At 55.7% G+C, this 22,680-nt stretch overlaps 2 protein-coding genes across 4 annotated transcripts in view; both read left to right on the forward strand.

Annotated features, from left to right (window-relative positions):
* The first annotated feature begins 344 nt into the window (after positions 1 to 344).
* STX1B (syntaxin 1B) lies at positions 345 to 22,251 on the forward strand. Of its 3 annotated transcripts, XM_050773554.1 has the most exons (11): positions 345 to 633; positions 9,844 to 9,918; positions 10,157 to 10,256; positions 10,348 to 10,422; positions 14,064 to 14,137; positions 14,553 to 14,661; positions 14,856 to 14,929; positions 18,461 to 18,598; positions 18,705 to 18,815; positions 19,044 to 19,148; positions 19,245 to 22,251. In XM_050773554.1, exons 1-10 carry the CDS (start codon positions 604 to 606, stop codon positions 19,122 to 19,124), a joined length of 867 nt encoding a protein of 288 aa, XP_050629511.1. In that variant the 5' UTR covers positions 345 to 603; the 3' UTR covers positions 19,125 to 19,148; positions 19,245 to 22,251. The 3 variants fall into 3 exon arrangements, with proteins under 3 accessions (XP_050629511.1, XP_050629510.1, XP_050629512.1); XM_050773553.1 differs by having other exon boundaries at positions 19,044 to 22,251; XM_050773555.1 differs by lacking the exon at positions 345 to 633 and adding an exon at positions 9,046 to 9,089 and having other exon boundaries at positions 19,044 to 22,251.
* The window catches only part of LOC126944241 (zinc finger protein 688), a 437,324-nt gene continuing 429,383 nt past the window's right edge, over positions 14,740 to 22,680 (forward strand). Inside the window, exon 1 of the mRNA XM_050773559.1 lies at positions 14,740 to 14,743. The gene's annotated coding sequence lies outside the window, so the exon portion shown is untranslated. The remainder of the gene's footprint in view (positions 14,744 to 22,680) is intronic.

A 22,680-nucleotide genomic window follows, 5' to 3' on the forward strand; every position in this document is an offset into this window, starting at 1 on the left:
CTACTGGAAAGGGATCCACATCCCGGCTCCCAGGTTATTCCCTGAATTCATTCCCTCACCCCCTCTTTCCACCGGGCCACCCCACCCCCCCAGGCCACCCTAGCATCTCCTCTTGGCCCTCCGCATCTCTCCCTGCTCCTGGGGCTCTGCCCACCCCCACCCGCCTCCAGGCCTCTCCCGCCCCCTCCTCGGGTGTCCCCCAAGCCGGTGACTACAACCCCCAGGCGCCCCCGGCCCGGGCGCTGCGCATGCCCCCTGCTCCCTGCGCGCTCCCGCTCCCCCCGCCCTCGCTTCCTCCTCACCTCCCTCCGCCCCCCTCCCCCGCGCTCGGCTCCCGCATCCCTCCATCCTACCCTGTGCCGCAGCCGCATCGCCACCGCAGCCCGGCAGAGCCGAGCCCGGCCCAGGCCCCTGCCCCTGCCCCTGCCCGGCCCTCGGCCAGCAGCCCCCGGCCCCGCCCCCGCCCCGGCCCGCAGGCCCCCCGCAGCGGCCGCGGCGCCCCCCGGCGCCCCCAGACCCCGGCCTCCGGCACCGAGGCGGGAGACCGGGAGCAGCAACAGAGGCAGGAGGACGAGGAGGAGGAGGAGGAGGAGCCGTCGCAGGATGAAGGATCGGACTCAGGAGCTGCGGAGTGTGAGCTTGGGGGTGGGGAGAATGGGGGGGCGGGACCCCAGTATTGGGGAGCCCGTGGGGATGGAGTGGGGGAGGTGCTGGAACGTGGGGGCGAAGGATGAGATCGGAGGTTGATGGCCAAGGCACCCCAATATCTTCAGGCGCCTGATGTTTCTCCAGTGAACCTGCATTTTGGGGACAGTAGCTGGAAGGGGTTGGAGGCCATTAAGACACGAGGGGGCAGGAAGGGTCTCAGGGGCCTCGAACACCCCGCATTCCCAGGAGGGCCCCGGGGTCTGGTCTGGAGATGGGAGAGAGTGGATGTCAGGAGAGACCGGAGGGGACTGTCATCCCCTGGGCAGATTTGCCAAAGAGAAGCATGGGGGCGGTGACTGGGCCAGGCTGAGAGTGGGGGGGGGGGGGGGGGGGGGGGGGGGGGGGGGGGGGGGGGGGGGGGGGGGGGGGGGGGGGGGGGGGGGGGGGGGGGGGGGGCTAGCAGGACCCAGATTCAGGGGATGCTACAGGGAAGGACACAGGTTGGGACTGAGATGCCAGTACCTGGCAGTGAATGAAGTGTGTGTGTGTGTGTGCACACACGCGTGTCACTCCCCATAGGGAGGGGGAATCTCTCTGAGACAGGGAGGGAAGAGGTGGCCTCCGGAGAGAGCCAGAGGGCCAGGGCCTGAGATGGGGTGACCCAGAGGTGGGACATGGGGATGTGCAGGACAGGGCCATGGAACACGGGCCGCGCTCTGCTGGGGGGAACTGGGGCACCCTAGGCAGTCAAGGGCTGATGCAGGCCCCAGGTCTGCAGGCCCGAAGAGGCCCGGCTCCAGGAGTCTGGCCAGGCAGTCCCTGGTTTTGTGGGGACAGGGTAAGGACTGCAGTGGAGGCTGCTGCCTGGAGGAACTGGGGAGTGAGGCTGGATGAGAATGGTTTCCGGGGCAGGGAGAACGCTGGGGCATTTGGAGAAATGACCTGGGGCCAGAGGAGGCAGCGCTGACAGTCCCTGGTGTTATGTTAATAAGGGTACCGGCCCGGCTAAGCTGCCCAAGGCACTGAGCCTTTACAGGGAACTGGTGGGTTGTTAACCCAGGGGTTATTACCCCATTTGACAGATGAGGAAACTGAGATTCAGGCGTGGGAAGGGACTTGCCCAAGGTCACCAAGCAAGTGGGTGGGGGGCAGACTACAATCTGGGTTTCCCATCTGCCAGGTTGACACAGGTCTCTGCTTTTCTGGCCTTTGAAACAGAAGTTTCAGCACTGGGGGTGAAGAGCTGTCCCTGGATTTCGGGGTGGGGACCCAGGTTACAGACAGAAGAGAAGGTGTTTGGAGGCAAGTGACTGCTGTCTCTGGGGACAGACAGGTTGTCAAGTGGGAAGCAAGGAGGAGCTGGTGGCTGAGGGAGGGAATTTTGAAGGTTTCTTTATTACATTTTTACCGAATATACACTCCGGCATGAGGAAAATGACAGTAATAATAAACATTGTTTGAAGTGTTTTATGCACATTCGCTCATTTTGATCCTCACAGCAATCCTATGAGACTGGTTATCTCATTTCATAGATATATAAATATCTTTTTAGATATATAGATATATGCTATCTCATTTTATAGATAAGGACCCTGAGCTCAGAGACGTCAAGTAATTAGACCAAATTACACAGCTGGTAAAGGCAGAATTCAGATCCAGGCAGGCCGGCTTCAGCATCGGTGCTGTCAGTTCCCCTCCTCATGGTGCAGTTTGCAGAGCAGGCTTTCATCTGTGATCTCATTGGAGCCCCACCGACCTCCTGGCAAGTGGACAGAGAGGCTCTTTCATTTTCCAGTTGGGAAAACTGAGGCCCGGAGTGGTTGAATAACTTGCCAAAGGTCACACAGCTAGCAGGTGAGGGATCCGGACTTGAACCCAGCTCGCCAGCTACCAGGACTATTCCATGACTCCAAAACCCAGGGAAATGGAAGTGGGTTGGGATCGGGTGGTGTGGAATTGGGGTATAATTCAAGAAAGAGGGAGGGAAAAGGCTAAGCAGGGTAAGGGGGAGGCAGGGGAGGGGGAGGCCTCATGAATGAGTCAGGGGCCCCTGCTCAGAGGTAAGGAATCCTGCTGGCTGTGGCTGCCAGAGGTGGTGTGGAAGGGTGAAGGGGCTGAGTGGAGGTGGTGGCTTTGGTATTAGTCACAGCTCAGGGAAACTGCAGATTCAAGAGGGGGCGGGCGGGGTGGGAAAAGCTGATAGATTCGGGTAGCGTAAGGGTCTCCCGGCTACAGTTGAGAGTGAGGAGGTTGGGATGCCGGAGACACTGGGCAGGGTGTGGGAGACCTGGAAATGGGGTCTCTGAGACACTGGGAGGGATGAGGCAGGGGCGGTGGTGGGAGGGGACATTAGCCCAGGGGACTGATTGTCTTTCCAACAGTACCTTGGCATTCCCAAGAGGTTCTCAAGTCCGTTTGTCACACAGTGGTTTCGGGAGCCAGACTGTCTGGGTTCAAATTCTAATTTTGCTACTTCCTGTGTGACCTTGGGCAAGTTGCTTAACCTCTCTGGTCCTCAATTTCTTCACGTATGAATTGGGAGAAGTAAGAGTACCTGTTTCACAGGGTTATCCTTAGGATTGAAAGTAGTTAATATGCAAGGCGCCTAGGAGGGGGCCTGGCGCCCAACAGTGCTGTGTATCTGTTACCCAGCAGATGGTTTATTTCTCTTCAACATCACACTAGCCCCCTGCGATGGGCAGGACATGGCACCTATTTTATTTTGGAGTACATTGAGGGCCAGAGGGGGAAAAAAACCCTGACTTGTCTAAGGTCAGATAACTCTTAATGGTCGAGGTGGGCTTGAACCAGGGTTTTCTGCGTCCAGTTTACCAGGCAGCTTTGGTTGGTGCTAGGCTGGATGTGGAGGCTGCGATGAGGAGTTAATCAGCTAAATAGGTGTCCCAGGGTCCAAGGAGTGAGGGCAGAGTGGGGCTCAAGAGGAAAGAGCAGAGCAAGTGAGGTGGAGAGGAAGGTGGGTTATGGGAGAAGACAGGAGGGGCACAGGGAGGGCTGAGGTCTGAGAGTCGAGCGGGAGAAGTCGGGAGAAGCGGGAGAAGCGGGAGAAGCGGGAGAAGTCGGGAGAAGCGGGAGAAGTCGGGAGAAGTCGGGAGAAGCGGGAGAAGTCGGGAGACAACCTGGGAAGAAGGCGGGGCCTGCAGTGCAGGAGCCTGAATCTGAGGCTGGACAGGATGAAGCCTGCTGAGGGACGGTCCCGAGCCCTGAAGGCCCTCAGGTATGAGGCAGGCATAGTAGGTGCTTTAGAAACGCAGCCCTGAAATCACAGGGGGCGGAGACCACGAACCCTGGGTGATGGATCCATATCCTCCAGCTGCTCTGGGCTGCCTTTATTTATATTTTAAAAAATGTTTTTAGAGGCATGGTCTTCCTCTGTTGCCCAGGCTGGAGTGCAGCGGCACAGTCACAGCTCACTGCAGCCTCGACCTCCTGGTCTCCAGGGATCCTCCTGCCTCAGCCTCTCAGGTAGCTGGGATTACAGATGCGCACCACCATGCCTGGCTAATTCTTTTTACTTTTGTAGAGATGGGGTCTATGTCGACCAGACTGGTCTTGAACTCCTGGCCTCAAATGATCCTCCCGCCTCGCCCTCCCAAAGTGCTGGGATTCTAGGCATGAACCACCACGCTGGGCCGGCACTGGGCTTCTTTCTGACATCCAAACACACAAGTTTACTCCTGTCCGAGGACCTTCGTGCATGCTGTTCCCTCTGCCCTGAATTCTGTTTCCCCATCTTTGTGGCACAGTTGGCTCCTTCAGGGCCCAGCTCAGATGTCACCTCCCCAGAAAAGCCCTGCTGACTGTCCTGTAGAAATCCTTCCACAATCCCCCCCAATCCCCGTGTCTCTCGATCCCATCTTTCTGCTTATCTCCCTTCTGCTATTCAGCACAATCTGAAATGGTCTTGTTCACCTCCCATTGTCTGCCTCCCCCACTGGAATGCCAGCTCCCTGGAGGCAGGCCCTTCTCGCCTGTCTTCTTCACCACCACATCGCCAGCAGCACCGAGATAGAGCACCTGGCACAAATCCAACGCATCTGTTAGATGAATGAATGACTCCATGAGGCAGAGGGAGGATGAGGAAGGGGCAAGGGGTCAGGCAGGAAAGATGGAGGAGAGGTCGGGGTGAGAGGGCCAGGCTGCACGGGGGAGGGAGCAAGGAGAGGCCCCAGCCAGGGAGACAGATGGACTGAGGCAGAGGGTGGGGGAAGGGGCATGGGGGGAGGCTGCTGCCTCGGATCAAACGATCATGCTTGCACCCCTGAGGAGCACGGGGAGCCCGTGTGTGTCAGTGCTGGGGCACGCATGTGTTTACACACACACACTCACACGCATGCACACTCTCTCCCTCTGACTTTTCTGTCACCCAATTCCAGTCTCTTGCCGCCTCTGTGTTTTTGTCACCATCTCACCATCTGTCTCTCTGGTCACTGACTTGCTGGCTCTCACTGTCACTCTCCTCCTTACGTTTCCGTATCTGTCCTTGCTGTCGCTCCGCATCGACATACACACGAGGCCCATGTCGAGGCCCGTGGTGGCTCCCGCGTGGAAGACCTGGACTTAGGGAGCCCCTGAGGAGGTCAGGCTACAGCTGGAGGCTGGGATCTGATATGCGCAGTCCCCAGGTGCTTCTGGAAGGGGTTCAGGGGCACTGCACTCTCTCCTTCAATCCCCCTCAAGTGCTCAAGGAGCCGTGTGCTATAGAGCAGAGTTTGAGTCATCCCATCAGCTGTGTGATCTTCGGCAAGTTACCCAATCTCTCTGCGCCTCCACCTCCTCATCTGTCCAATGAGAGTAAGAATATGACCTCATGGAGTGGTCGTGAGAATTAAACAAGAAATGCAGGCTGGGTGCGATGGCTCACACCTGTCGTCCCAGAGCTTTGGGAGGCCAAGGAGGGAGGAACTCTTGAGCCCAGGAGTTTGAGACCAGCCTGGGCAATATAGTGAGACCCCATCTCTCCAAAAAAAAAAAAAAAAAAGGGAAAAAGAAATGCAAAGCACTTGTAATAGCACCCAACTCATGGTAATCAGCATATATGTGTTACATGTGTGTGAACTGTTATCCTCCTCGATTTGCACATGAGGAAACTGAGGCTTGAATCGTTCACCTGTAACCTGAGGCCACCATAAAGTAGACTGGGGCACATTTGATCATCTTTTCCTAGGTAGTCTGGTTTGCCCACAGCCTGCTTTCTTTTCGACTGGCCTAAGTTCTTCCAGAAATGGATGCTGTGCTCATTACTAAATATGCATCACTCAGAGCAGGGAGGGCCCCTCAAAGCAGGGTAGATACTTGCACCAGCCTGCTCATTTCAGCGACGAGGGAACCGGGGCCCAGGGAGGAGTCGAGGTTTGCCTGGGGTCACACAGCAAGACAGACGGAGGCTGGGAGGCCTGGCCTCCTGTCCAAGCTCTTCCTGCAGCCCTGGGCCCCTCCTACTGATTTTCCATCCTGGCCACAGGAATTCAGCAATCCTGAGGACATGGCAGAGTGGGCTCTTTGTGACCAGGAGGGACTGCCATCTGTCAGCAGGACAGAAGGGAGAGAGCCTGACATTTAGTGCCAGACAGTCCTGGGTTCAGGTCCTACCTCTGGCCTTATTTGCTGTGAAGCCTTAGGCAGGTCAAGCAACCTCTCTGAGCCTGTTTCCTTGTCTGTAACATGGGATCAGCCAGGGATAGGCGTTGTTACCATTCAGCAAATGCAGAGACTGAGGCTCAGGGGTAGAGCCAAATGGTCTTCTAACAGCTGACCTGGGGCAAGTTCCTTTTTTTTTTTTTTTAAGAGACGGGGTCTCGCTCTGTCACCCAGGCTGGAGTGCAGTGGTAGTGGCACAATCACGGCTCACTGCAGTCTCTCAACCTCCTAAGCTCCAGGGATCCTCCTACTTCAGCCTCCCAAGTAGCTGGGACTACAGATGCCCACCACCATGCCCAGCTAATTTTTGTATTTTTTGTGGAGACATGGTCTTGCTATGTTGCCCAGGCTGGTCTTGAACTCCTGGGTTCAAGCGATGCTCCCACCAGAGCCTCCCAAAGTACTAGGATTACAGGCGTGAGCCACTACAACTGGCCTAAGTTATTTAGCTCTATGCCTCAGTTTCCCCATCTATAAACAGGGGCTATAATAATACTTCCTAGGGGCTGGGCACGGTGGCTCACGCCTGTAATCCCAACACTTTGGGAGGCTGAGGCGGGCAGATCACAAGGTCAGGAGATCAAGACCAACCTGGCCAACACGGTGAAACCCCGTCTCTACTAAAAATACAAAAAATTAGCCAGGCATGGTGGCGGGTGCCTGTAATCCCAGCTACTCGGGAGGCTGAGGCAGGAGAATGGCGTGAACCCAGGAGGCAGAGCTTGCAGTGAGCTGAGATTGCGCCACCGCACTCCAGCCTGGGCGACAGAGCGAGACTCTGTCTCAAAAATGATAATAATAATAATAATACCTCCGAGGGAGCTGTTGTAAGACTGAAATGGATAAATATATGTGGAGCACATAGAACAATGCCCAGCACATTGTAAAACACCATCTAAATATTTGCATAATTTTAATTATGTTGGCCAATGGTCCTTACAGAGTTCTAATGAAGATTAAATGAGATAACAAGCATGTAAGACTTATGCAAAAAATACCATCAAGTGATCATATTTTGCTAGGTTGTCCGGACACAGAGCCTTCCCCAGATCGGGATTTAGCAGGCGCTCACCTGAGAGGGAAAGTAACTGGGAGCGGAAAGTCAGCGGGGGAGGTAGCGCAGTCTGAAGCCTAACAGGGGTCTTTGCGGGCCTGGATGCCCATGGTTTTCCGGCCCTATATGGCCTGGGTGCCCTTGGGCAAGTCACTCTCCTTTTTCCCCTCTGGCTTCCTGTTCCCTCATCTGTGAAATGGGGACGATGATGTTTGCGCAGCTTTTCTCGCAGGGCTGGTGGCGCTGAGGATCAAAATGGATTATGGATGTAAAAGTGTTTGTAAATGGTAGAGGATTATTAGCGCCCAGCTCTCTTTGTATTTATTATACCAAATAAACCACACTGGGGCCTTCTATCTTTCTTCCTCTCTTGAGGACAAATAGGTAGCCCAGGGTGCTCCAGAGATGAACGTAAGGGAGGTGGCTCCAAGAACAACAGGAGAGATTGAAATTAGATTTTAGGAAGGACTTCCTAACGTTAGCAGGGGGAAGGGAGAGAGACAGAGAACGGGAAAGTCCTCAGGCTCCCGGGCCAGGGAGAGGCCGCATGACCTGCGTGAGGCTGGTGGCTGAGTGAGTGGTTGAAGGGAGGGAAAGGGCAGAGGAAGGCTTTCGGCTCTAGGGGAAGAAGGCCTTGTAGCACAGCTGGGTTTTGAGAACAGAGAAAATGAAGAGCATCAGGGTAGGCCGATGGGTCCCCAGAGGTGAGCCCAGCATCCCAGAGCCTCTCAGGGTCCCCAACTTATGCCACCTGTGCCACCCCACTTTCTGGGGGCAGCTGTGAGCCAAGATGGAGGAAACCCCCTTTCCAGGCAGATGTTTGGGATTGTCTGGAAATTCACCACAAGTGCTGAACACATTTGCCGACACAGTGTGGGCCCCGCGTCTGTGTGAAGACTCCCTGGAGCTCCATTTGGGCCGGGCTTAGCAGGAAGGCTGGGGTGGCTTCAGGAGCGTGGAGCGGGAGGCCCCCCGGGCTGTGCGGGCTTTTCCCGGGGCTGTGGGGCGCTGGTGATCCTGAGTTTTGGCTGTGTGGACTGCACCTAGGTCCCATCTGGCCCTGTCTAGGTTCAATCTGAGCTGTCTGGGATCTGTCTGGGATCTGTGTGAGCCTCGGCTAGTTCAGTCCGAGCCTGTCTGGTTTCTGTCAGGCCCTGTCTGCATTCCGCTGGGACCCTGGCGAGCTCTTCTTTTTAGATGCCAACGGACTACACCCCCAGGTGGATGCTGTTTGGATCCTGTCTTGATTTCACCCAGGCTCTGGGGGTTGGATTCTGTCTGAGCTCTGGCTGGGTTCTTTTTGGAAATCAGGATGAACTCTGTATGCATTTCCATTGGGACTGATCAGGGCTACAGATGTCATTAAGCTTGATGGGCTCAGATTTTGCTGTCAGACCTCTGTCCCAAGCAGAGAAGGACTCAGGCGTGTGTAGCACGGTGCGCCTCCCCTACAGCCTTTCCTCCTGTCCAGCTCTGAGCGTGTGTGCAGACATGAGGCTCGGAGAAGCTGGAAGAACAAGCCCAGTGAGCCCTCCCAAATGTCCTCGGGGGTGCAGCTGAACGCCAGTGTCCGCACACGTCAGTGCGGCTCAGCTGAGTCTGCGTGCGGGTGAACGCCAGCATCCGTGCATCTCCGTGTGGGTGTCGGGGGGCCTATTCCTGTGTGCCTTGGGTGTCAGCTCTTCTGTCTGTGTTGCGAGTCTGTCTGTCAGTGGCAGTGGTGCTGTGGGTGGGTAAATCCTTTTGTGTCTCTGAGCCCTGCGGGTGGAGGGTTGAGCAGCTGCAGGTTGCAACCGGGAAATCCAAGCCAGCAAGAGTAGGTGGGTGTGAAGTTGGAAGGGGCTGGATGAAAGGAAGTGAATCCACTGCGAGGGAGAGCCGGCTGGGAGGGGAGGAAGAGTGGGCGGGAGGAGGGGGGCACAGGGCGCAAGGGAGGTCGGGGTGCTGCCTGTGTCTCTTATCCAGCCCTCACTGCTTGCTCAACTTCGTGCCTGCCACTGTCAGTGAAGTGACCTTGCATAGGGGACATGTCTGGTCGGGTGGGGCAGGAGAGGAAGAGAAGGAGTAAAGTGAGATCCGGGCAGGAGAGCAGGGACAGTAGGGAGATCCAGGCTCCTGGGACTCCCGTCCAGGACCCTTCACGGAGCCCAGGGTCAGTTACTGCAAGCCTGACATTGAGCCGGTTGTTGAAATATTGAAATCATCCCTATTGGTTGGTCAAGGCTGACTCTGCGCCCCCAAGGCCACATCTGCCCTGAGAGGGGGTCTTTTGCCAATTTCTTCTAAGGAATCCTTTGGGCTGACAGATACTTTTGATGCCTTTGTCATCTCCCCTGCATGGGACCCCTCCCAGGACCCCTTCTCTGAGCCTGGAGCTGGGAGCACCTGTGTGTGCATGGCAGGGAGAGGGCAGGAGAGCCGGGAGCCAGCCTTGGGGACCCAGGTAGGGCCTGCTCATGGACTCAGCCTTCCTTTGCCCCCAGGCGAAAGACAGTGATGATGAAGAGGAGGTGGTCCACGTGGATCGGGACCACTTCATGGATGAGTTCTTTGAACAGGTAATGGGCCTCCAAGGCCCCCAGCCCCAGCCCCCAGCCCCAGCCCCAGCCCCAGCACCCAGCCCTTAGCCACCAACAACTTCCTTTTTCCTGTCCCCCACTTCCCTGCTCCTGCGCTCTCCCTGGCCTTTTATCAGCCCTTCTGGGGCTGGTCCTTCCCCTGAACCCTGGCTGGTTCCCCTGGAACCCGTTGTTTGGCCTGACAACTTGGCTGGGTATAGCCGATTTTCTCCTCCAGGTGGAAGAGATCCGGGGCTGCATTGAGAAACTGTCGGAGGATGTGGAGCAGGTGAAAAAACAGCATAGCGCCATCCTGGCTGCCCCCAACCCAGATGAGAGTGAGTGTGGCTGCCAGTGACTGTGGGGTGGGAGGAGAAGGGCTCTGGGGTTCCCACCCAGACATCTCACTTGTCCTCGCTCTCCCCTTAGAGACCAAACAGGAGCTGGAGGACCTCACTGCAGACATCAAGAAGACGGCCAACAAGGTTCGGTCCAAATTGAAAGGTGAGGAGTTCAACCCCTCAACCAGGGAGGAAAAGAACGGTGGGTAGAGCATGGTGGCTCAGGCCTTTGGGAGGTCAAGGCGAGGCCAATTTGCTCGATCCCAGGAGTTCAAGACCAGCCTGGGCAACATGGCAAAACTCTGTCTCTACAAAAAATACAAAAATTAGCTGGGCCAGTTTGGGAGGCTGAGGCAGGTGAATCACGAGGTCAGGAGTTCAAGACCAGCCTGGCCAAGATGGTGAAACCCTGTCTCTACTAAAAGTACAAAAATTAGCCTGGTGTGGTGGTAGGCGCCTGTAATCCCAGCTACTCAGGAGGCTGAGGCAGAGAATTGCTTGAACCCAGGAGGTGGAGGTTGCAGGGAGCTGAGATCACACCACTGCACTCCAGTCTACGTGACAGAGAGACTCCATTTCAAAAAAAAAAAAAAAAAATTAGCTGGGCATGATAGTGCGTGCCTCTTGTTCCAACTACTCGAGAGGCTGAGGCACAAGAATTGCTTGAGTCCAGGGTGTCAAGGCTGCAGTGAGCTGAGATCATGCTGCTGCACTCCAGCCTGAGTTACAGACAGAGACCCTGTCTCAAAAAAAGGGGGGGGAGGGGCAGGCGTGGTAGCTCACGCCTATAATCCCAACACTTTGGGAGGCCAAGGTGGGTGAATCACCTGAGGTTAGGAGTTCGAAATCCTAACTAAATCGTGGCCAAAATGGTGAAACCCCACCTCTACTAAAAATACAAAAATTATCCGGGCGTGGTGGTGGGCGCCTGTAATCCCAGCCACTTGGGAGGCAGGGGAATCACTTGAACCCAGGAGGCAGAGGTTGCAGTGAGCCGAGATCGCACCACTGCACTCCAGCCTGGGGGACAGAGCAAGACTCCTCAAAAAAAAAAAAAGAACTTTGCCATCCATTGAGAAAAACAGGCCTTTCTCTAAGGAATTTCTACAAAGTTCCAGGAGCCAGATTATTAAACAGTGAGAAAGCACAAAACCCCAGCTTTCCCCCTTGCTCCAATTCTTTGGAGAAAGATGTATGATAGGAAATAAGGGAGAGGAGAGTGTTTGTCTAAATTGCATCTGAGCCCGGCTGGTTCCACCAGCATGAAGGTTCACTAGAAAAAGGTGGTCTTCGAGTGGTTTCGATTTCATTAAGTCCTCATTTCTCCTAAGCAGGACTCCGGCATGGCACGGAGCACCCAGTGGGTGGGCCCAGCAAATGCCTCTGAATCGGTATCCTTGGCTCAGGACAGATTGGACTTGTGTGGCTGACATCAGGGGCTGGCGAGCTTTCAAGACGGCCTTGCCAAATGTTCATTTATTCACTCTAATTTAAGGACTAGGGTGCTGGTAATAACCACCTTCCCCCAAAGCACCGTGGGTTGGGAACCTCCTTGTCTGCTCATACCAGGGAAATAGCAGTGTTACCGGCACGATGTTTTGCATGCTCCTGGTAATTCCGTATCAGAAAACGTATGCTGAGCACCTCCAATGTCCGAAGCACATTGCTAGGCTTTGGGGAAGAGGAACTGTATCAGCTACCTGGCCCGGAGAGCACTGACCTTGGTCCAGGGTATTAACTCCATGCCCTCTGGACTCAAGGGGAGGCCATAGGTGAGCTCTGGTGTGGATTTGTAAAAACAAGCCCTTTGTACTCAGGAGAGTCTGCTGGATGGAAACTGTCTGAATCTGGGAGAATGTTAAGTGCAAATCCAGGCAGACAGAGTCCAACCTCCACCATCAGCTCACCGTGGACAAGTCCCCTACTCTCAGCTTCCTTATCAGTATAGTAAGAAAAATGAAAGCAATTTCAAAATTAGCTTGTTTTAGGGATGGGGGGTGGAGGGCATCAAAATCTTTTTTTTTTTTTTTTCCAAAGTCATACAAAGAATCCCAATATATAAAACATAAAAGTCAGGTTGTTCTAGCTGAGCTGGAGCTGGGAGCACCTACCTGCCTGATCTCTCTTCATTCTCTGCAATAGCCCCTGAAATTCCTTCTCAGAAACAGGGTTCCTGCTGGCAGTTTAAAATCCCCTGGGCTCCGGCCGGGCGTGGTGGCTCAAGCCTGTAATCCCAGCACTTTGGGAGGCCAAGACGGGCGGATCACGAGGTTAGGAGATCGAGACCATCCTGGCTAACACGGTGAAACCCCATCTCTACTAAAAAATACAAAAACAAAAACTAGCCGGGCTCGGTGGCGGGCCCCTTAGTCCCAGCTACTCGAGAGGCTGAGGCAGGAGAATGGTGTAAACCCAGGAGGCGGAGCTTGCAGTGAGCTGAGATCCGGCCACTGTACTCCAGCCTGGGCGACAGAGCGAGACTCCGTCTCAAAAAAAAAAAAAAAAAAAAAAAAAAAAATCCGCTGGGCTCAATGGTTTCCATCAAGCCTTGACCTTGAACACTCTCTGTAAGACCCTGGGGAGGGCTCTGTGGGTGAGGGGTTCAGGAATGCCCTGAGAAAGAAGCTGGAAAAGTGACCGTGGTTTAGAGAAGTTGACCTTTCAGACCTCCAGGAAAGAAGACAGGATTCTCTTCGTCCTCTTCCAGCTGGTGGCATGAGCTCATGCTTTGGGTGTGACCTTGAGTGAGTGGTTTCACCTATTGGAACCTGAGTTTCTAGTCTAAAACATGAACTGGTATCACTGAAATTCCAGGAATGTTGTAAAAAGTCAGTGAGATCCTGCAAGAGACCCCTCTCTCTGGACTTGGCTCCAGCCCCAAGGCTGACAGTAGGGCCCCAATCTAGGCCAGCTGATTCCAATATCCCTGGGCCGTGTGTTGCTGGGCCAGAGCTGTCACTCAATCGGGGGAGCCTTGGGGTGCCATCCGCGGGTACCTTCCCCACTGCCAGCAGAATGGAAGAGTGAGGCTCCTAGGAATGGCCTGGAGGCTGGTGAGGTCTGAGAGGGCTGGTGATTCATCCCTGCTGCATTTTCTGATTTCACCGAGGTAGATTTTACCACAATCTTTTTTTTAGAAAATCGGAATGATAGTGTCAGGAGTGCGTGATCCGGAAGCAGGAATCTCAGTTAATCTGTGCACTTTTCCAGAGCATCCTTCAGAAGTGGGAATTCCCAGATCGGGGATCACCTTGCAGGGCAGAGAGGGGGCTGCTTTCTGCCTTAGAATATCCATGTGTTTGCCCTTGAATTCCCCAGGGAAAGAGGGGCCACTAGAACCTGACCCACCTGGAGGTGACTACCTTCCACCAGAAAAAACGCGGGCTGCGTTCTTGCCCCCTGTTCAGGGGCTGTAGGAAGTAGGGAGCACCCCACCTACAAGGCCCCTTCCCGCGGGGTGGGCCGGCACCCCCTCATGGAGTTGGACAGGAGTTACCACTGATGGGACTTTCCAAGAGCCAGTTCTGCCACTAGAACAAATAGCTCCCTTCTGTCTGGTGACCCTCTGACCCTCAGTATCCCTTCCTGCCGGTCTTCGGAACCCCCTCAAAAGTCTGTTCTGTTCGTCTGTTTATCTGCTGGCTCCTAATCCTACCCTGGGGCACCGCTGCTCCCACTCGCCCTGGGAATGACCTTTCTCCCCGGGTCTGGCTCTGCCGCGGGGTGTTGACCCTTCGTACTCCCCGGACCCCCGCCCCATGTGCCCCGGGTCTCCCGCCCTTCACTGCGCCCTCTCTCCCGCAGCGATCGAGCAAAGCATTGAACAGGAGGAGGGGCTCAACCGTTCCTCCGCGGACCTGCGCATCCGCAAGACCCAGGTAGGAGGTGGCAGCCCAGCGGGGGCCGGGCCGGGACCCGACTCGGGAGGAGCCCAGGCTGGAGGCGGTGGGCCAGGGCCAAGCACCAGCGGGGCCGTGGTCAGGGAGGGCTGGGGCGGGGCTCTGGGGGCGAGGCTAGAGGCGGGCGGGGCCCCGGGGCGGGGCCGAGCCGTATCTCAGCTCCGTAGCAGTGTCTCTAGCTGGTGCTAGCCTAAGATGGGGGTACGGGGCGGGTAGGGAACCATGAACTTGTCAGGGTTTGGGATCGCGGCCCAGGCTGAAGAAAGGACCGTAAACTAATTCAGCGCGTCCTTATTCCGCCCGTGCACTGCCTCCTCACCTGCCTCGGTCTCTGCTCCCTGACTCCCTCCCTGATTCCCTCCCTGATCCGTCTGTCCTCCCACCCCCACCGTAGCACTCCACACTGTCCCGGAAGTTCGTGGAGGTAATGACCGAATATAACGCGACCCAGTCCAAGTACCGGGACCGCTGCAAGGACCGGATCCAGCGGCAACTGGAGATCAGTGCGTGTGCCCCCCACCCCAGGACCCCAAACTCCTCGAGGCTGCCCAAGCCCCCTTCCAGGCATTTCCTCTCTGGAGGGGGGCAGTGGCCTAAGGCGGCTTGGGAGGGTGGGCTCCGGGTCCCCGCCCCATCACCCCAGCTCAGGCCCCCAGGCTGTCCCAGCCGCTGAGCAGGGCGTCCTTTCTTCCCGCAGCTGGAAGGACCACCACCAACGAAGAACTGGAAGACATGCTGGAGAGCGGGAAGCTGGCTATCTTCACAGATGACGTGAGCCGCGGGTGGGGCGGGTTCTGTTTTTGGAAAATTTTGCCTCCCCTCCCTAAGTTCAGGTTGAACTAAGGTCCTAAGTTCACCCTGGAAAAATGAGCAGCGGAAAGCCTGAGCCAGGAACTGGGGAATTCCATGGGAGCGGAGCAGGAAGGCACCCCCATCAGATGGCAGAGTCGTTCGTGTGCCAGGCTCTGTTCTAAGCACTTCCCATCTTCACATTCACCCACCAACTCATTTAATACTCACACATCCCCTTCGAGGAAACCCCATTTCACAGATGAGGAAAACTGGCCCAGAGAGATGAAATCACTTGGCAAGATCTCAGAGCGAAGGGGAGGGCCAGGAGTTGAATCCTGTCTAGTTTCAGAGTCAGAACTCTTGAGCCCTAGGATACACGACATACTCTGCTACTGAAGCAGGTCGTTTCACCAGAGAACTGATTTGCCTACATTAAAAGAAATTATTTTTTTTAATTAAAAAAACTTTTTTTTTTTTTTGGTTCAAGATGGAGTTTTACTCTTGTCACCCAGGCTGGAGTGCAATGGCGAGATTTCAGCTCACTGTAGCCTCCGCCTCCTGGGTTCAAGCGATTCTCCTGCCCCAGCCTCCCGAGTAGCTGGGATTACAGGCGCCCACCACTTGGCCTAAAAAACCTGTTTTTGTAGAGATGGGGGTTCTTCTGCTGTTGCCCAGGCTGATCTCAAACTCCTGGGCTCAAACAATCTGCCTGCCTGAGCCTCCCAGAGTGCTGGGATTACAGATGTGAACCACCAAACCCAGCCTAATTTACCTACGTTTTGAAGATTTTTTTTTAAAAAGCAAGTTTTAGTTTTGCTTAGGTTTGCCCCCTGTGCTGCTCTTGACCTTTTACATATGAAAGAATGGGCTGGCTGGGTGTGGTGACTCATGCCTGTAATCTCAGCACTTTGGGACGCCGAGGCAGGTAGATCACCTGAGGTCAGGAGTTCGAGACCAGCCTGACCAACATGGCGAAACTCCGTCTCTACTAAAAATACAAAAATTAATCGGGCATGGTGGTGCATGCCTGTAATCCCAGCTACTGGGGGCTGAGGCAGGAGGATCACTTGAACCTGGGAGGCGGAGGTTGCAGTAAGCCGAGATCTTGCCACTGCACTCCAGCCTGGGCACAGACTCTGTCTCTAAAAAAAAAAAAAAAAAAAGATGGGCTTTCCCCGAACCTAGTTCTTGTTTCTCTCAGTGGACTTTTGCCCTGGCCTGCCCACTCCTGTCTCCATTTCTGTTTCTGGTGGCAAAATGACTCTGGTTAAGGGTTCTAGACCAGGTTTAAAGGATGCGCTATGACTGTCTTAAAAGTTTTCAGCTCATTGTTATTTGGAGAACTGATCTTTGTTGAAAATGCATTGAGCAGCCCGGTATGGTGGCTCACACCCGTAATCCCAGCATTTTGGGAGGCCAAGGCAGATGGATGGCTTGAGTCCAGGAGTCCATAGACCAGCCTGGGCAACAAAGTGAGACCCCATCTCTACAAAAAACGTTTTTTTGATTTAGAAAACAGTTTCTTTTAATGTAGACAAATCAGTTCTATGGTGAAACGACCTGCTTTAATTAGTCAGGTGTGGTGGCGTGTGCCTGTGGTTGCAGCTACTCGGGAGACTGAGGTGGGAGGATCGCCTGAGTACAGGAGGTCAAGGCTGCAATGAGCTGTTAGCACCACTGCACTCCAGCCTAGGCCACAGAGCGAGAACTTGTCTCAACAAAGAACAAAAACCACACGCGCACACACACACACACACACAAAGACAGGGAGATTGAACACTGTCCAAACAGCCGTTGGATGATTTCCGCTTATAGAATGGTCATAGGATAAGCAGGAGATAAGGGGAGAGGGAGTCTGGGCCTTGACTGCTGAAGGGAAGGTATGGAGCCTTGGGTGTGGGGAGCGATGGCAGGCTGTAGAGGAGAGGAGTGGCTCAATGTGGTAAGAGCAGTGAGTAATTTGGGAAGTGAGTCACCTGGCTCAGGCTGGGTGTTTGTGGAGAGGAGGCATATCTGACTGTGGGTTGGAGTCTCTTCCCCACTGGCTGTTTTTGTTTGTTTGTTTGTTTGTTTGTTTGTTTTGGTTTTTTTTGAGGCATGGTCTCACTCTTTGGCCCATGTTGGAGTGCAGTGAAGCAATCAGCTCACTGCAGCCTCGACCTCCTGGGCTCAGGCAATCCTCCTGCCTCAGCCTCCTGAGTAGCTGGGACCACAGGTGCCACCATGTGCAGCTAATTTCCTTTTTTTTTTTTTTTTGTAGAGACAAAGTCTCACTATGTTGCCCAGGCTGGCCTCAAACTCCTGGGCTCGAGTGATCCTCCTGCCTTGGCCTCACAGAGTGCTGAGGTTACAGCCTCTCCCTACTCTTTTTTTATTTGTTTGTTTGGTTTTTTTGTTTTTTTTTTTGTTGTTTTTTTTTGAGACGGAGTCTCGCTCTGTCGCCAAGGCTGGAGTGCAGTGGCCGGATCTCAGCTCACTGCAAGCTCCGCCTCCCGGGTTCCCGCCATTCTCCTGCCTCAGCCTCCCGAGTAGCTGGGACTACAGGCGCCGCCACCACGCCCGGCTAGTTTTTTGTCTTTTTTGGTAGAGACGGGGTTTCACCGTGTTAGCCAGGCTGGTCTTGATCTCCTGACCTCGTGATCCGCCTGTCTCGGCCTCCCAAAGTGCTGGGATTACAGGCTTGAGCCACCGCACCCGGCCTTGTTTGTTTTTTTTGAGATGGAGTCTCGCTGTGTCACCCAGGCTGGAGTGCAATGGCGCGATCTCGGCTCACTGCAAGCTCCGCCTCCCAGGTTCACGCCATTCTCCTGCCTCAGCCTCCCAAGTTGCTGGGACTACAGGTGCCCGCCACCACACCTGGCTAATTTTTTGTATTTTTAGTAGAGACGGGTGTCACCGCATTAGCCAGGATAGTCTTGATCTGCTGACCTCATGATTCACCTGCCTTGGCCTCCCAAAGTGCTGGGATTACAGGTGTAAGCCCCCACGCCCAGCCCTGACTCTTTTTTTTTTGAGATGGAATTTCACTCTTGTTGCCCAGGCTGGAGTGCAGTGGTGTGATCTCAGATCACTGCAACCTCTGCCTCCCGGGTTCAAGCAATTCTGCTGCCTCAGCCTCCCGAGTAGCTGTGATTACAGGTGCCCACCACCATGCCAGGCTAATTTTTATATTTTTAGTAGGCACGAGGTGTCGCCATGTTGGCCAGGCTGGTCTCAAACTGACCTCAGGTGATCTACCCGCCTCCCAAAGTGCTGGGATTACAGGTGTGAGCCATTGTGCCTGGCCGACGTGCACATTTTAACTCACTCAGTCTTCACAACCACACTGTGAGGTGGGCAGTGTTATGATTCACGTTTTCTAGGTGGGGAAACTGAGGCCAAGAGCAGATAAATAATGTGCCTAAGGTTTCAGCTAGTAAATGACATCGGATTTGGCCCCGGCCACTCCGCTGCGGTGGAGGCGCTCATTGGGGTGAAGGGGAATTGTAGCTCTCTCCCTCGTCGCCCTAGATCAAAATGGACTCACAGATGACGAAGCAGGCACTGAATGAGATCGAGACAAGGCACAATGAGATCATCAAGCTGGAGACCAGCATCCGTGAGCTGCACGACATGTTTGTGGACATGGCCATGCTTGTAGAGAGCCAGGTACCGGCTCTGCCACCCATGCCACCCTGGGAACCTCCCTGGGCCCGAGGTCCCCTCTTCCAGCCTAGTCCCCATCCCTCCCTGTGCACATCTCCTCTGTCTGCAGGGAGAGATGATTGACCGCATCGAGTACAATGTGGAACATTCTGTAGACTACGTGGAGCGAGCTGTGTCTGACACCAAGAAAGCAGTGAAATATCAGAGCAAGGCCCGGAGGGTGAGCGGGGCAGGCGGCTTGGGGGTAGGCGGGGGAGCCCAAGGCTGAGCCCGGGCTGAGGTGAGTGATGGCAGCGGGTGGGAAGCCTTATCTCTGGCTCTGACCTCTTCCTGTTTCTGTTTTCTCTCCCCTCTTCTCCCTGCCACCCTCTGCCCCGTCTGTCCCTGCATCTGTCCATGTGTCGGTCTCTCTCACTGTCTCCCTGTCTCGCTCCTCTTTCTGCTGCAGAAGAAAATCATGATCATCATTTGCTGTGTGGTGCTGGGGGTGGTCTTGGCGTCATCCATTGGGGGGACGCTGGGCTTGTAGGCCCCCCACCCTTCTCTCTCCCAGACCCCTCCCCCACCACATCGGGAGCAATACCCCCACCACCCCTTTCACTCCATCCCCTGCTCCAGGCTCACCCTCAAAACAGACCCAGGCAGCCCCACCCCTCCTCCACCCCCATGGCAGACCCTGGTGTCCCTGGACCTTACCCGGCCATGGAACCCCCCTGCCCCCGCACGTAGATCGCAGCAGGCGTGATTACACATGCACACCAACATGCATGCCGCCGGCACATGCTCAAGACGTGTGGACACCCCAGCGTGTGTGTGCGTGTGATGTGTGTGATGCACCAGAGCACCCCCCTGCCCCCGCCTCGGGTATGTGTGCGTGGTCTGAGCTTCCCCCTTCACCAGGGCTGTTGTGTAGACTGCAGCCGAGTGTAACACAGCTGCCCACCACGCCCCTCTCTGTCCTCCGTGAACGGTGTGTGTGTGTGAGTGAGACCACAGATCTGTGGACACGCCATTTGTGTACGTGGAATTTTGTGTTTGAGTGTTTGAACCTAATGCAACAGCAACGAAGCCACTGATACCCGAGCCCTTTGTGTCTGCTACAAACCAGGCGGGTGGTGTGTGTGTACTCACACTCACATTCTCAGAGGATCCAGGGAGGCCCAGGTACACGCAGGCCGTGGCAGACACCCCATGTCTTCATTACTCCAGGGGCTGCAGTGTGTCCCGGAAGGGTGTGTGTGTGTCTGTGTGTGTGTGTGTGTCCAGGATGTGCCTGAAGTGTTGATAGGTCTTCTCAGATAGAGCCCTCCACACTGTGTACTGGCCACCTGCTTTGGGAGGGCACAGAAATGTATATCCCTTGCTACCTAGAATGCAGCTGTGTGTGTGTGGCATGCATGTGCGTGCATGTGTGTGTGTTAGGGGCTCTCTACATGGTGTGTTTTTTATTTTTGTTTTTTTTTTTTTTTTTTTTTTTTTTTGAGACGGAGTCTTGCTCTGTCCCCCAGGCTAGAGTGCAGTGGCGCGATCTCAGCTCACTGCAACCTGCGCCTCCCTTACTCAAGCGATTCTCATGCCTCAGCCTCCCAAGTAGCTGGGATTACAGGGACCTGCCATCATGCCCGGTTAATTTTTGTATTTTAGTAGAGATGAGGTTTTGACATGTTGGCCAGGCTGATCTCGAACTCCTGACCTCAGGTGATCCTCCCGCCTTGGCCTCCCTCAGTGCTGGCATTATAGGCCTAAGCCACCACGCCTGGCCTGCATGGTGTGTTTCTGCCCTGCGTTAATACACACACGGACACACATGTGCGTATACACACACTTCTAAGGATGTGGCCCCATCTGGGTTTGTCTGTCCAGTTGTCCTTGCCCCGCCCCTCTCCCCAGAGGTGCTGCCCAGTGCCCGTGTGGCCACACACATGGCTACATCATTGTGCAGCCAGAGCTTCCTGCCTACCTGGCCTCAGGGCTCTGCACACTCACACCCAGATCCTCATCTTCCTCCGTGTCTCTGCCCAGCATAGCCCCGAGCCCCTGGAAGCTGGTACCCCTCAGTGTGCTCACACATGGCAAGGCTGAGGTGGCCCCAGGCAGGGGCCACACCAGGCACAAACCATGCATGCTGGCATGGGTGCAGGGACCACACGAATGCCTCCTGGAAGGAAAGGGCTACTTGTAGGAATGTTACTGATGAGGCAAAATGCCAAGGACTTCCCTGCACAGATCAAAGATCAGGACATGACCCCTTCCTTACACACCCGCCTTGGACCTGGGAGAGGACTGTGTGTCCCCCACTGCCCCATCGGATGCTCTGGGCTCTGCCTCAGGGAACTCGGGTTTGGGGAACTGTTTATTTCAGACGTACTGGAGTGGCCAGTGTGGCAGTGGCCACTCAGGGTGGGCTGGGTCCCAAGACCCATCCCTGACACTTCTCCTGCTGAGCCCTCAGGCTGCTCCCCACACCAGGGTGCGACTGAGGGGTACGCGGGCCTGGGTTTCTGGTGCGAGGAAGGGGCTAGCACCTCCCCTGTTGTGTTGCCAGCACAGGCACAGTTTGTGGGTTTGGTGGCAGGTAGGTGGTGCGTGGGAGAAAGGACAGTGTTAGAGGCCCCCGCTCTGTGGCCCAGCAGCATGAAAGGTGAACACACAAGTACACAAATGTGCCGTGCCCTGGCATGGGGCTTATGTGTGCACAGGCGAGGGACTCAGTGTGTGTGTGTGTGTGGACCCCGGGGTCCCAGGTCATGTGAAGCGTACTTGTGTGTACATTTGTGTGTGTGTACATTGTGTGTGTGTGTACATTGTGTGTGTGCATTGTGTGTGTGTGTGGCCATATAGATGTGACCTCCCAGAACACAGTACCCCTCTGCCTCTACTCCAGCTCAGACAGCCGAGTTCTCCCCTGTCCTGTGTGCGTGTCAGTATGGCCATGTGCGTAACCCCGGGTGGGCTGTCCTGACCTGGGGGCCTGCCTGTCCCTTCCCAGAACCACCCTCTGCAGGACAGGAAGTCTGCCCCAAGTCTGGCCACAGCCATCCTGTTCCCATCTCGGGCTGCCTGGGAGATGCCAGAGCAGACCCCAGCCCCCAGTCCCCTCTTCTGCCTGGCTGGACAGGACCCCCATTCAGCCCAGGTGTTTCTGGAAGTCCCACGGCCTTGGGGCCACAGGAGAAGGGTTGCAGCATGGCTGGGGCACCGCTCCCACCGCCTGGAGTGGCATCGGGCCCACAGCTGCCCCTCTCTGGGCCTCAGGTGGACCAGGGGATCTCCAAGGGTCTGCTGTGCCCTGACTTTCTACGCGTCCCCCGCATCCTATGATGTGTCTGCTTGTCGGCTGCTGTCTGTGTGCGTCCTGGTGTGTGGTCTGGGGGCTGGTGTCTTTTGCATGTTCTCGGACAAATGTGTGCCGCCTGCCCAGGCGCCTACAACCATCGAGCCCACGTGTGCCCCATGTGTGCCCTGCGGGTGGTCCTGGGCCTGGCCAGGGCTCAGTGCTCCTCCTCCCCCTCCTCCCTGTTCCCGTCCCTCATGAAGCACACTGCGTGTCCATCCCATGTGCCCGTGGGTCGCACGCTCTTGCCACGCCCTGAGCGTGTACACATGACGTGTTCTATGCATTCACCCTGCCCCCCAGCCCGCCCCGCAGAGGACAAGATGGGTGGCCCCCGGCTCCCGTTCCCCTAACCGCCCCTGCCCGCTGTGCAGCCGTGTGCGTTGGCGTGTGTTTCTGTGTCGCTGGCGTGTCACGTGATGTAGCTGTGTTTGCTGACATGAGCCCCTGCCCCCTTCTCTGTTTCTCCGTTGGTTTCTAGAGCTCTCTCCCTCCCCTCCCCAGAGGGGACAGGACTCCTGGGGCCTGGCTGGGGCCCAGAGCCAGGCCGCCCTCTCCTGTTAGCCCTCAGAGTCCCATTTCTCTCTATTGGTGACCAACTTGCAAATGGATAAAACACAGGAAAATCCTGCCCCCACCCCCCCTTCCGCCCTGCATGTCCTGTCCCCAGAGCCCCCCACCCCACCCCGGGCCAGGTCGGGCCCTGTGGGACGGGAGAAATAGCAACCAATCCAACAGCGGGCGTGCTGTG

The sequence above is a fragment of the Macaca thibetana genome, chromosome 20, assembly GCF_024542745.1.
Source record: "Macaca thibetana thibetana isolate TM-01 chromosome 20, ASM2454274v1, whole genome shotgun sequence".
Taxonomy (NCBI): Eukaryota; Metazoa; Chordata; class Mammalia; order Primates; family Cercopithecidae; genus Macaca; species Macaca thibetana.

Bases quoted from the DNA above. Each gene is read 5' to 3' on its own strand.
- STX1B (XM_050773553.1), top strand. From the start codon at position 604: ATGAAGGATCGGACTCAGGAGCTGCGGAGT. The intron at 634-9,843 runs GTGAGCTTGGGG...CTTTGCCCCCAG, and splicing joins GGACTCAGGAGCTGCGGAGT to GCGAAAGACAGTGATGATGA. The intron at 18,816-19,043 runs GTGAGCGGGGCA...TTTCTGCTGCAG, and splicing joins ATCAGAGCAAGGCCCGGAGG to AAGAAAATCATGATCATCAT.